Source organism: Lissotriton helveticus, chromosome 9 (genome assembly GCF_964261635.1).
Source record: "Lissotriton helveticus chromosome 9, aLisHel1.1, whole genome shotgun sequence".
NCBI lineage: Eukaryota > Metazoa > Chordata > Amphibia > Caudata > Salamandridae > Lissotriton > Lissotriton helveticus.
This window is the reverse complement of record NC_136070.1, coordinates 1,003,783,801-1,003,797,863: the sequence shown is the minus strand read 5'-3', so window position 1 is coordinate 1,003,797,863 and position 14,063 is coordinate 1,003,783,801. Positions and strand designations below refer to the sequence as shown.

The window sequence follows — 14,063 nt, the reverse complement described above, 5'->3', positions numbered from 1 at the left end:
ATTAATTAAAATATAATTGGTAATTAATTATAATTGATTAATTGATAAATATTTTAATTTTAGGGTTCAGGGTCAGTTTTCAGTTTTTGGGTAAAGGGGTATTTTTAGGGTTCAGGGTCAGTTTTCAGTTTTTGGGTAAAGGGGTATTTTTAGGGTTCAGGGTCAGTTTTCAGTTTTTGGGGTAAAGGGGTATTTTTAGGGTTCAGGGTCAGTTTTCAGTTTTTGGGGTAAAGGGGTATTTTTAGGGATCAGGGTCAGTTTTCAGTTTTTAGGTAAAGGGGTATTTTTAGGGTTCAGGGTCAGTTTTCAGTTTTTGGGTAAAGGGGTATTTTTAGGGTTCAGGGTCAGTTTTCAGTTTTTGGGTAAAGGGGTATTTTTAGGGTTCAGGGTCAGTTTTCAGTTTTTGGGGTAAAGGGGTATTTTTAGGGTTCAGGGTCAGTTTTCAGTTTTTGGGGTAAAGGGGTATTTTTAGGGATCAGGGTCAGTTTTCAGTTTTTAGGTAAAGGGGTATTTTTAGGGTTCAGGGTCAGTTTTCAGTTTTTGGGTAAAGGGGTATTTTTAGGGTTCAGGGTCAGTTTTCAGTTTTTGGGTAAAGGGGTATTTTTAGGGTTCAGGGTCAGTTTTCAGTGTTTGGGGTAAAGGGGTATTTTTAGGGTTCAGGGTCAGTTTTTAGGGTCCAGGGTCAGTTTTCAGTTTTTGGGTAAAGGGGTATTTTTAGGGTTCAGGGTCAGTTTTCAGTTTTTGGGGTAAAGGGGTATTTTTAGGGTTCAGGGTCAGTTTTCGGGTAAAGGGGTATTTTTAGGGTTCAGGGTCAGTTTTCAGTTTATGGGTAAAGGGGTATTTTTAGGGTTCAGGGTCAGTTTTGGGTTTTTGGGGTACAGGGGTACTTTGTAAAAATAAAGTAAAATTACATTTAAATTAAATGTATTTAATAAAATTAAATTATATTAAATTATATTATAATATTTTTTATTAATTTATATTCGAAAAATTATTATATACTTACCAATACTTATGTTGTAATGGTATGCGTTGTAAAGGTATATGCGTTGTAAAATCTTGCGTTGTAAATGTATGCGTTGTAAAAGTTTTTGCGTTGTAAAAGTTTTGTTGTAATGGTAGGCGTTGTAAAAGTATGCGTTGTAACGTCATACATCCCTGGAGTGGGAATAGTAATTTTAACCTCTACGCTATCCAGCGCTTTCCCTACTGTTGCACCCACTGGAGTGGGAGTAGTAAATTTTACCTCTACGCTATCCAACACTTTTGCTAATGTTGAACTCACTACAGTTGTAACAATAAATTTTAAACATTTTCTAAAATGTTATATATGTTTATTTAATAATATGTTTATATATATATATATATATATATATATATATATATATATATATATATATATATATATATATATATATATATATATATATATATATATATGTGTGTGTGTAATTTTTGGTGATATACTTTTTTTAATTATATAAATTATTTATTAAAAGTACATTTTTTTATTAATTATTTCTAAGTTTATATTAAATATATTATTACTATATTAGTTTTAACTTAATTTTAAGACATTTAAAAAAATCGATATTTTGACAGTCTATATTTTTGTAAGTCGATATTTTGGAGTCGATATTTTGGTACTTACCTGTTTGAAGATAGGGAGTCGATATTTTGTCAATCGATATTTTTGACTCGATATTTGTGTATCTCGATATTTGTGTCGTCGATATTATGTCAGTGATCCCAAAAATATATCTCCCAGTCCAGGTATATTTTCCTCTGAATCAAGCACTCTGTTGTAGTTTCATTTAGTGTTCCTGGAAGTCCTTCCTTTTTAAAGTGATGTACTAGGTAGTGTGTTGCAATAATCCAGACTCGATAACACTAGAATTCCTGTGACTAGGAATGGTATATGGTTTTTCAGCTGTCCAGTCAAAATCGAATTTCCTCTTCTCATCAGCTCTACCTACAGAGAAAAACTGTATTTTTTTGTGGTCATTTAACACCATCACTGTGTGATGCCCCCAGGCTTTTGCCTTTCATGACACAGTGGAAGCACTGTCCTTACGGGTGACTAAGATGCAGTGTTGAATCTGCCGCAGCATGATAACTGTTTTGAGAACAAGATGGAATTTGGATTTTTTGGGACTGTTGTACTCTGCTAGATGAAGGATGGGTGCCCCAGTAGATATCTTGAATTTCTGCTTTTTGCACTGGTCATGGGACACCTTCCAGTTGTGGTGCGCAATCAAAAGGTGTGGTGTATGCCATCTCGACAAAACCTTCATCTAGGGCTTAATGATTGAGAAATTGATTATACTTATCCAGAATAATATGTCTCTTACAAATGTGGTGATCTTTATTCGTTGCTCAGGGCTGTTCTGCTGTTGATTCAACTGTCTTTGCTTGCTAGAAGTTATATGTATGTTTTTAGTTGGCCATTCCTGCTTATAGTTATTTTGGATGCAACGTTTAATGGAAACCGAAGAAAAGTCTTAGGGTCTCATTATGATAGCAGTCGGGCGAGCGTCCGACTGCCATCGCTGTCTGACAATGAGTCAGCGGTCCCACCTGCCCTATTACGATACGACTGCCATGCAGGTGGTCATAAAAAAAAATTCTATTGCGTCTTCTGCTGCGGCTCAGAAAAGGACCACAGCAGAAGCCGCAGTAGAAAAAGGCACTTTTCAAACAACCATACACTGCGTGCCTGCCACCATGTGGTGCTTTGCACACAGTGCATAGATCTTTGGGGGCGTATCACATGTGCTCCCATGGCCTCTTAGCAGTGTTCCACAGGGGACGAAGGCCACGGTTGGGGCCCCCAAAGTCCCTTTCTGTCTGCCTTTTTATGGCGGTGGGAATGCTGTTAGAAAGGGACATCCTAATGCTTACAACGATGCCTGTGCAGGTAAAGAAAATACAGATTGAGTCAGCAAGGTCAAAAGGCTTTCAGGAGCATCTAGATGGACCAATCCCAAACTATTACAAGTTTTCCAAACAGCACATTTTAATAACACATAAAAGTCATTATTGATATGCCTCTACCAGTGATATGACGCTTTATATACACTTTAGGCCTGGGCAGCTTGCTATATGGTCAGTACAAGGACCATGGTTAAAAATACCTTCCAGGCAGCAATATGCAGTTCATGCCAAGACACATCTACAGCACATTTGTGTAATATTTATATGCTCCAAATTGTTCCTTTACTGTTTGTTGGAAATGGCCCTTTTTGCAGGGTTTCCCCAAACTTTTTGCCTTCCTCCTCCTCTTTTACTGGCTTCATTTTTGCTGGCTGTAGGACTCTGAGCACTTTACCACTGGTGAACAGTGCTAAAGTCCATGTGCAATTATCTAAAATGTGATGACAATTGGTGTGTCTGTGATTGGTATATTTGATTCACTTATAAGTCTTTAGTGAAGTTGTATACCATATAGCAGGGCCTCTAAACCAAATGCTACAAGTGGCCTGCACCACTGATTGTGCCACCCACAGAAGTAGCCTTTCACATCTTACTCAGGCCTGCCACTGCAGGGCCTGAGTTTACTGCCACCTCGGCATAGCATTTCCAACTACTTGCCAAGCCTTAAACTCCCCTTTTATTACGTCTCAGTCACCCCCTTAGGTAGGCCCTAGTAAACCCTATGGGCAGGGTGCTGTGTAAATAAAAGGTAGGACATATACCTTTTGTGTTTTACATGTCCTGGTAGTGACAACCACCCACATTTGTTGTCACTACTGTAAGGCCTGCTCCTCTTATAGGTTAACACTGGGAATCCCTTAAATACCATTTTAAGTGTAATTCCTGATTGCAGAGGAATAGTAGCTTTATGTATTATATCATTGGATTGATAATGGCAAATCCTCTTTAGTGGTAAAGTTGGATCTGGTATTACTAATCTAGAAATGCCACTTTTAGAAAACTGAACATTTATTTGCTCTTAGCTCTCTTGTGTGCTTTACAGCCTGTCTCCAATACATGTATTGGGTGGTGGTGACAGCTACACTTTGTGCATTTCCTCTAGACAGCCACAAGTACAGGTCACTTAGCTGTATCTGCATTCAACTGCATACTGATGGGTCTTCCTGGACAAGTGGGAGGGGAGGAGCTGACATACCTGAATAAGTAGTGCCCTGGCCTCACACAAAACACAGATTTGCACCCCACAGATAAGCTGGCAGACAGAGCTGGGCTGAAAGGAGACATGTGTACCATAAAGGCTTTGCTTTGTTGTCACCTCCACTTCAAAGACACATTTGGGTATAAGTACTAGGTCTATGAGCCCCTCAGAGGAGCTGTGCTATAGGAGGGACTGACACTTTGCTAACTGCTTTGCTGTGTTGACCCGCTGCCTGCTGATTGCTGGGCTACAGGAGGGACTGCCACTTTGCTACCTGCTCTGCTGTGTTGGCCTGCTGCCTTTGATCTGGGCGATGAGAAGGATTGGACCTGTTCTCTACAACCTTTTGCAACGTGAGTAACTGCAAAGGCTTGTTGGCTTGCCCCCGGTTTAGGAAAACTCAGGGCCATCACACATGTCATTCGCACAAACAACCATTGCTAGGCTCTGCTAATCGAGAGTCTGATTCTGCCTGGCTTGCCCTCAACCAGTCATTGGCCTTTTCATAGTGCTGGCAGCCTTTTTTGTTCACCCACATGCATCAGTGCAGTGCACTGATCAAGAACCGCCATGTCTGTCTGCTTGAGCGCAGACCATTGTGTTTGTTGACTTCGCCGCAGCGCCCAAAGGCAGTCCAGCGTGACCCAGTCACTCTGTATGCATCAAGGAAATATGGGTGTCTGCCCTCTATAACTCCAATCACCTCATCATATCCAGTAAAGGGAGATTCCAGCAACGTGGGTCCTGATCCCGATGCCATCGGCACCGCTGCAATCCCCCGAAAGCTACTGTGTACTCCGAAACTTACAAGGCCCCTGCCGCCCACCGGCGCTCAAGCGAGTGGCCCCGAACGGAGCAAATAGACCAGGTTCCCTCAAACTTGACATTGCATTTTAACTGTAATAACTTTGGAAGCATTGCTTTTGCTGACCCGGGGGTAAAGTCTGTTCCCGATCCACTGTGTGGATCGCTGTCATTTCCCCAGCGTATCTGTAAAGAACCTACTGAAAGCGAAAGGGCTCTTTCAGCATTGTACATTCTTGAACTATTTGTAACTTGAGGTGCTTTCATTGAATTCTTATCATTTTAATCTTGTTTTGAAGAGTAAAAGAGATACTATTTTCATACCTCATTGTGGAGTCTGTTTTTTGTGGTGTTTTCACTGTGTTACTGTATCCACATGAGCACAACTGCTTTGCACAATGCCTCTTATGTTAAGCCAGACTGCTCTGCGCCAAGCTATCAGAGGATGAGTACGGGCTGATTCAAGTGCGTGACTGACTTACCAGGACTAAAATTGCGGTCCGTACTTGGACAGGGTGCATACCTCTGCCAACTAGATACCCGATTTCTAACGCCGTTTAATATATTTGAAACCATTATTTCTTAAATAAGGAGTGAGGACATTAGAGGAAGGAGCTTTGCTCCTAAACATGAGTTAGGAAAATGAAATGAGTTTTAATTTTTAAGATTTTACAAACTTGATTACGGGATTTCATACATTATTAGAATATATTAATCAATCTCTATGGTTTTTATAGACTTTTTTTAATTAAAAATTAACTGAACTGGTATAAAGGTGTTATGTTTGCGATCACCATGTGCAGGCTGTTGTTTAAAGAGGTGGTTGTGCACAGTAGGAAGTGCAGTGGTGTAACAAAAACTGAGGAGGCCCCCCTGCAAAGCATATGGTGTGGGCCCACTACCCCCCACAAGTAGTCTGGGGCTCTCAGGCCAGGTGACCGCTGGATTGGCACAGTGCGGGGGTCCTGGAGGACGGTGGCTCCCCCGCACCACGGGGGCTGCGGGGGCTTATGTCACACCACTGAGTAAGTGGTGGGGATAAAATTGTGAAAAATGCCATAAACATACTAGAATAGCTTGTGAGAGGACATGTCATATACCACGAATCAGCCTGACAGGTGTTGTGAGAGGATGTGGAAGTTGGCAATGTTAGGTTGAGGATTGGATAGGGATTGGAGGTTGAGGATTTCTCAAAGGGTAGCAAGAAATAGTAAAGTAATAGTAAAGAAGACACCATGAGAGACTTTTGAAGCTCCCTATGTGCTAGGTCCTAGTGCTTTTACTTGCGTCTTAGCAGAGGAGGTGGTGGCAGGCAGATGTGACAGAGAGCAGCATTGATGTGCACCCCTGAGCTTCCATCCTGGAGAGATTGAAAAAGAAAGGGATCGTGATGAGAAATTGAATGGTTTTGGCTGGGGTAGATGATTGGAAACAGTTGATGTCCATTTGAAACAAGCACTGGCAAAGCCAATTGGTCTTGCTTATGCAAGAGCTATTGGCTTTGACAGGGTCTTTTATCCATGTTGTGCAGCATGGCTAAAAGTTAGGAAAAAAAAGCTCTATGACGCGGCCAGCACTGGCTGTGTCATAGCCCTTTTATTTGCTTATGGCTGGTGGGTAGAGGCAACACAGGCAACTGAATAGAGATGGGGGGGACAAGCAACACAGACAACACCAAATTGGGGAATGCTAGTTGGAAGATTGACACAAGGCATCAGATGATGACTTGGAGATGCCAGTAAGTCAGGGTAGAGTATGAATAGATGCTGTTTTCAGTTTTTTATGGAATTGGAGAGAAGTTTCCGTACAAAAAGGGTTGCGCAGGAGGATGATCGCATAGAGGCAATATGCAGTCTGAATTTTTTTGTTTTCAATCCTAATTTGTCTACATTTCTCAGGCTTTTGTTGCCACCAGAGATTCTGCGTGAAGACCACGAATATTCCTGGTGTTGGTGGTGCAAGGCTTTAATGGTAATGCAGACCAGCTGTTTCATAGCCTTTAGGACAGGTGATATGTGATCGAATTTTTTATTAGCTTTAGATCATCCTGTCAGCTGAGTGAATAATGGCTTTTGCAGGAGTTAAGCAGGAAATAAGGAGGGCTGTTAAAATAGAATTGACACACAAGGGCCTGCATTACATTGTGAAATTCCTTTCGTTGCTTGTGGTGTTTTAGTTTTTATAGAGTGTGGAGTTATGCTGTGTGTTCAGTATGGGAAGACGTAGAAAGACTGTATTAGGGCCGGCTTTAGGGCGGTGCGACCGTTGCAGCTGCACCTCTTGCGGACTGGGGGGGGGGGGGGCTCTGTGTTAAAAAACTTGTGGATTCAAAAGCACCTGATTCAAAAGCACTTGCTGCAGAGCTCCTCGTGTGTCCAGCAGTTTTCAGGCAACAATAAAAATGTCAAGATAACTCTGTGATTAATGTTCATGCTGGAGAGTTGTGTCTAATGGCAGTGTTAACTCATCATCAAGTAGTGCAGACGGTTAATGTGCCTGCTGCAAAGAACTCATAGCATGCTGATCACAGAACTGAGTGTGAATGAACTATGAATAGCGTTATAAAAAATTAAATATATGTCAGAGAAGGACTATGGAGAGATGAGGGACTCTGTTGGAGGGTTGTAGTGAGGGAATCCGTGGTGGAGGTGGTTGGGGTTGGGATGGGGCGCCAAAAAAGATTGTTGCACTGGGCAGCACGAGCTCTAAAGCTGGCCCTGACATGTATTAATCCAAATCTTCCTGTTTTTTTATGTCTTAGGTCTAGGAATTAAAGAAACTGCCAAAATATACTTCAACCCTTGAACAGGTCCTGCCCCACAGCATCTGTAGTCTACACTTTGCTCCTGTGCATACATTGCACTCAGCCGCCTGCTCCTCCTCCCATGCAGGGCACAGGCAGCTCTTCACCTTTAGTTTAGACCCTATTCCTCTGCATGTATGGCATCCCTGGCAGAGCTTCTGCCTCATGGGTCCCTGCTGTGTTTTGCTTATGTGCTTCTTAGAATTGACTCCGCTATGCAGCATCCCAAGCTCTGGCGTTGCTGCTCTGCGTCTGTAAAATGGGACCTGCTGCTCCACATCCCAGTTTAGACTGTACTGCACTTTTTTAAAAGTCCTCATATCACCACTGATAAGCATCAACCAAATGTCTAACATACTGTGCTCAATATCGGGCACAAATCCAATCAAGATTACTGGGCCATACAGAGTGATCACAACCTCCCCAGCTTTACTGGTTTGACAGGGTGTACAAATTGGACGGAGATAACTCATCATATCGTAAAAAAATCCCCAAAACCTCCTTCTTCATTCCCATTGTTCCTCCTCCTATCCATTTACACTATTGTATTGTAGTTTCATTTATATAGAATGTCCTACCCGAGATGGTGGACTAAGGCCAGGGAATCCCCTTAACCCCAGAGAAAAATGGAGAGGTAATTAAACGAAGAAGCATAACCACTTCCATCTGGGACTATTTGAATTATTTTTGGGATGTAAAAAAGTATAAATCAAGAGTTATCATTACTATGTAAAGATGATCCATCTGTATTTCACGTGATCCAAAATATATTTATACGTTTGTTTGTTTTTTGCCCCAGACTAGGTGGACAGGAAGCACCCTACTCCCTGGGAGTGCTTTGGGTGGAAGAGTGTGTGCCTGTCATGTGGCCTGTATGGGTAGTGTTTTTATGTTGTGTGTGAGGACCAGAGCTCTGCTCTTACTGTGTTTTGTAGCCACGTGTTGGCATGAATTGAAGCAAAATTGAGCGAGTCATAAGATGCTTATAAAGTATGGATCTAAAGTATACGAGTGTTGTGTGGCCTATGTGGAAAGTATTTTGATATTCTGCGTATATGACAGACTGCTCAAACAATATTGCAGCATACGCATGAGTATAGACGAGTTTGAGACTAGATGCTGTCAAGCAGACAGATACCTACCATCTTTGAGTGGTCTGCATCATACATATTAATTAGGAGTATGTAACCTATTTAATATGGAGGACTGAAAGTGTCTGGATGTGGAGGGTGCAAACTTTGGGAGGTGAAATCTTCCATCAGCTATAGTATATTTTCTGGGGTCTACAAAGGAGCAGCTGGGAAGCATTATGTAATTGGCCACACGCTGGATCACCAAAAGGCAACATATAGAAAGAAGATGTGTATGCCAGTTCAGTATGTGTGTTGTAGGACACATCCAAGGGAGGAAGAGGAGCAACCATAGGAAGAAGCGTTTACAATTAGGCCATAGGAATGGGCATCGTACAACAAGCCATGGTTTTTGTCAGAAGAGTCCATTCAGAAGCATCATCAACACACAAAAGGGGAGAGGGCCAAAATTGTTTAAATTGTTGTCGCACTATCAGCTTATCCACGAGGTGTTTACTGCACGTTCTATCACTCATGTATGTTATTCGTTGTACGTATTGACTGATTGTGTTGTACGTCTCATAGTGTGGAATTTATTACTTTTTCCCCTTCCCTAATGCTCCGCCCTGGATGTGGCTACACCAGGGCGTTTGTAGCAGGCCCTATGATGAAGCATGTCACATACCTCGGTATGTGAGTGAGGGCAGTTTTTTCAAATTGGAGAATTTTCCTTTGTTGTAGTTGTGTACTCTATATACCCCTTGTGTGTGATCATCCATTCAGAAGCAGCCATATTAATCAGCATTAGGCAACCCGCCACAGTATATGCTCTGAGAAGCCCACCTAGGAGCGGTAGAGAAGCAAAACGTATACCACCAGACATGGCATAAGCCAGAGGAGTCCACCAAGGAGGGTGGGATTGGTGTGGCAGAGGGTCAAGTGGGATGGGAAAGAAACACTGCAGTTCAGAAAAGAGGATGAGGGGGAAAGGGGGAAAGGAAGTGTAAGAAGACAGCGTGCAGCTTCCGTCAAAGGAGGAAGCCTAGATAAAAGAGAAGAAGGCCTCACAGCCCTCAGGCACACCGTTTACATAGTGGAAGCAGTGAGGGACTGTATATATGGCGGCCAGGCAAGCGTCACAACCATTTCACAGTTATTTATGCAGCTCTGCGTCCCAAGTTTAGACCCTTTGTTTTCCTGTCAAAGCATAGACGGTTTCCGGACTGGTGTTTGTCCTTTCACCAATCGAGCAAGCAAACAACACATGGATCAGAGGCTTTGAGCCTGCGGCCTGCAACAAGATCATTCACTATTTCCAGCTTTTTTGATGGTTTCTGCCTTTTGTAGACCCAACGTTGTCAATGTGCGTGTTTTGGCAACAATAGCCGCTGCAGATCCAGAGGCCCTGCTGCAAAGGGGGTGGGGAGAAGAGTATTTGGGGGCCTGTGGTTTTTTTTTGAGAGACCTGTGGCCTGAATTACTCCAGTAAAGGGACTTAACCTCCCTGACAAGGAGGTGGAGAGAAAGCACCATACTAAAATAGTCCTATCAAAGCAGCAGAAGTAAAACTACTCAACTGGCACTGCAGTGTCCACCAGGGGAGGAGGAGTCTTTGTGTGACACTGGTGGGAAGACCCCTAATTTCCATCATAGTTGCCTGTAAATGTGGACACGGAAAATATACCCCCAATGTAGGAGTACTTCATAAGTCCCACATATATAGTCTTCCCGACGCGTTGGACAATGCTTTCCAGTAAGTTAAAGACTTCACCCTTCAGTATAGGTCTGACGCCTTTTGTGCGACAGACTTTCACATGTGGGTACATTGTGGCAGATCACGCACTCTTGTTGGAGGACTTGAACGCTGTCAGGTGGAGTTACCAATCTGTTGGTAGGCTACGCAAGTTCTGCGGGTAGGATGTCCATCATCCGACTCATTCTAAACACGACACATATGTCGTTGGATGTGCAGAAAGTAAATGTGTGATATTTTTGGTGGATTCCCGTTGACCTGCTTTGACTAAATCAGGCTATGAGTTCCTCAATATGTCTAGTGAATGTTGACAAAGGTCAGTGAGTGTTTGCCGCAGAGTCTATATTGAAAAGTATATGTTGCGGACTAATAAAGCTTGTACCCGCATGGGAACCCTATATTTACTTCTGCTTTTCTCGCTACAGCTTGACGTCGTGACATCGGATCACCATGCCTGAGAGAGCCCGGAGGGGCAGCGTCAAGAAAGCAGGCAAGCAAGGTGAGTCCATGGCTACGAAGAAGTCAAAATGGTGGAGCGTGTGGGTCTAGTGACTGCACACTGTCTCACATTAAAGTCTATGATCAGAGTTGGTGCGTACAAAAGGTAAGGTAAGACAGCAGTCTTAGAGTAACCCCTGTTGGTAGTGCTGAATTACCAAAAAAAAAGGGCAGAAAACACACTTTTTTTTACAACATTTGTAGCGTTCCAGAAGGCAAAATTCTATTTTGTGTCCAGCGCTGAACATTCTTGTACATTTCATTGCAGCATGCTTTTTATATTAAAAAATTATAAATGTTTTAGCCAAGAATGAAAATGCAAGCCAGACCTACTACTGTCTTTGCCAATGCTTAATTTTCTGAGGTTCTCTGTTGAATCACGTTCAGTAAATTTTAAAAGCGTTATAGGGTGCCTTAGTACTGTGCCCTAAGAGTTTGCACCTTCTTGACTTGCAACAAGAGCTGGTATCTCCTGTTCAGATTCTGCTGTGAACTCACTTGTCCGCAAACGCTGTCTTCACACGTGGGTTCGCCAGCGAATGCATAATGAAATTGACAGCCACACATGCTGTATGACTCAGCGCACGCAAAGTTGTTGTATATACATATCGCTCGGACTTTGGAGAAAGTATCTCACATGCCCCAGTGAGAACACTTGCAGCCAGTACGAATGTTCCTGATAAAGCGCTAATTTGTGCGAAACGCGTTGAGCTTGTTTCCTTTGTACACGTGAGCACTTACAGAAATGTATATGATTTACTAGGAAACTAATGTTAGTAACAAAGGATTATTTAACACACAATTTGGTGAGTTTCACTTGCTTTATATACATTCAAGAAAATCATCTCATTTCCCTTAAAAGAAGGAAGAAATTCGAACATATGTAAGGAGTTTGCACTAGAAACTTAAGTCAGTGCACAGCAAATCAGGATAGACGATATTAGGTTTTGTTGTAGAAGAAATGGAAGCTCCCAGAGGTGATTCTGTTTGCACTAAGTGCTATACCAGAAAACGAAAAAGTATTAATAATCAAAAATCGACAGTAGCTTTCTGGTCTACATTAAGCTTAACCGAAGGTGTTTGGCGTCCAGCTCATCAGTATGTCCCTGTATCCGGATATGTCTTGTTTAGAAAGAGCATAAGGCAGGCCTAGCCCTAAGGTTTGATCCATTCCAATATAGTGACCTCTTGCCCCACCATAGCCAGGCTCACATTCTAATATTTTTTTGAACGGCAGACAGTTTTTTGTGGGTATCTTATCGCAGATATGAGTCTGGAGCCCTGCCCTGGGAGGATACGAAGAGTGCTTCTTGACATGGCTTGAAAATCATTTCAGGTTTTTGCTGTGGTTTCTGACTTCCTGTTTCCTAGCAACAAGACATAAACCTTAAGTTTTTCGTCAACACTGAAGGGTGGTGTGTGCCTTTCTAAGTATCAAGAGAGAGGTAACGTGTTTTGGTTCAACCAGTCTCAGGATTTCCTGTATCCCAGAATGCCCTTCTTCGGACACACCCTGGGCCAGCTCGATAAGGGTCCAATACTTAAACCTGTGGATGTGCAACAGGTGAGCGGAGGTGATACCTGACTATGGTCGATGTGTTCTGTCGACACATCCGTGGGTCGTCAGCGTTCCAAGCGTTATTTCCGAGTGGTATGTTGTCATCTGTGCATCTTTCTTGTTGTTTTTACATGCGGTGGTCCTTATCTCTGCATGCTTCATATGTTATCTTGAGGTGTTTCATGTGGTTACTCGGTGTGTTTTATATTATTAATCTGCACGATGTATGTGATCCCTGCATGTTACATTTATTTTCTGTACGTTTCAGTTGTTATCTCTGCATGTTTTGGATGGTTTCTCCCATGTTCAGCTGGTATGCTTGCATGATTCAAGAGCTTTCTTTGTGTTTTTGAGCATTCCCTTTACATGCTGCTTGTGTTTTCTCTGCAGCTCTCATGTTTTGCCTCTGCATAGTCCCAATGCTACGTCTACATGTTTCGGTTCTTACTATAACCTGTTTTGGTTGTTCTTTCTCTGTTTTTGTGTGCTATTTTCGCATATATCTGCATATTTTTATTTCTCTTTCATGTTTTGTGTATTTCCTCTGCATGTATCATGTATTATTTGTAAACTTTCGGTCTTATCTATGAACGGTTCATGGTTTAGCACACGAATGTCTGCTGTTATCTCCATATTTCTCGAGTGATGAGGTCCCTATATGTTTCAGATGTTATGTGTTGTCCACGCTTGATATGTTGTTCCTGCCTGTCGCAGCACGTTTGGGGTTTTATCCCTGCATGATTTGACTGTTACCGATTTTCCCTGGGCTGTCATATCTTAATGTTCATGCATTATCTAGATATACAAATGGGGAGGTTGTGTCCAAAAGCGAACTGGGTAGGACAACGTATTAACATATAATGAATAAAGGGAACCCAGTCGCTATTTGTTACTGCTGCTTTATTTTATTTGAAGCAGATATCACCCAACTTTTTCAAAATTCGTGGGTGTTTATGATTTATTTATTCGTAAACACTTTTACAAGTTGTTTCACTTGAACAATTCCGTGTGTTAGTCCGAGGGTTATTTTTGTCAGACACCAGAGGCTAATCTTTTATATACAATTTGTACAAACAACATTCAAAATTAACCATTTAAACAACGACACTTTACATTACTATACATGATTACTTATATTTACATATACTATACAACACAATCCTACTAGACCCTACTAACAATTTTTACTGCCAGACCGTTAGTGTATTACTTCGGTATAGTTAGGGACTGGCTGCGCCAGGGCATGCCTTTTTCATGCGCCTGTCTGTGTGGGAAATTACAACAATCAATAAATGGCCCTTAGCGCATTAAATGAACAAGAACAAATCAAAGATTTGTACTTCTAGGTTCCCAACTAACAGAAGCCCTGATGAAAAGCCTAGCGAGCAACACTTAGGCTTGGAAACGCGTCGGCTTGTTTAACACTTGATTTGTTCTTGCCCTGG

At 42.1% G+C, this 14,063-nt stretch overlaps 1 protein-coding gene across 1 annotated transcript in view; it reads left to right on the top strand.

Annotated features, from left to right (window-relative positions):
* PLEKHG2 (pleckstrin homology and RhoGEF domain containing G2) overlaps nt 1-14,063 on the top strand; it is a 458,610-nt gene that overhangs the window by 133,634 nt on the left and 310,913 nt on the right. The window contains exon 2 of the mRNA XM_078661322.1: nt 10,988-11,061. Coding sequence (XP_078517448.1) covers nt 11,013-11,061 — 49 coding nt within the window. The 5' untranslated portion in view covers nt 10,988-11,012. The remainder of the gene's footprint in view (nt 1-10,987; nt 11,062-14,063) is intronic.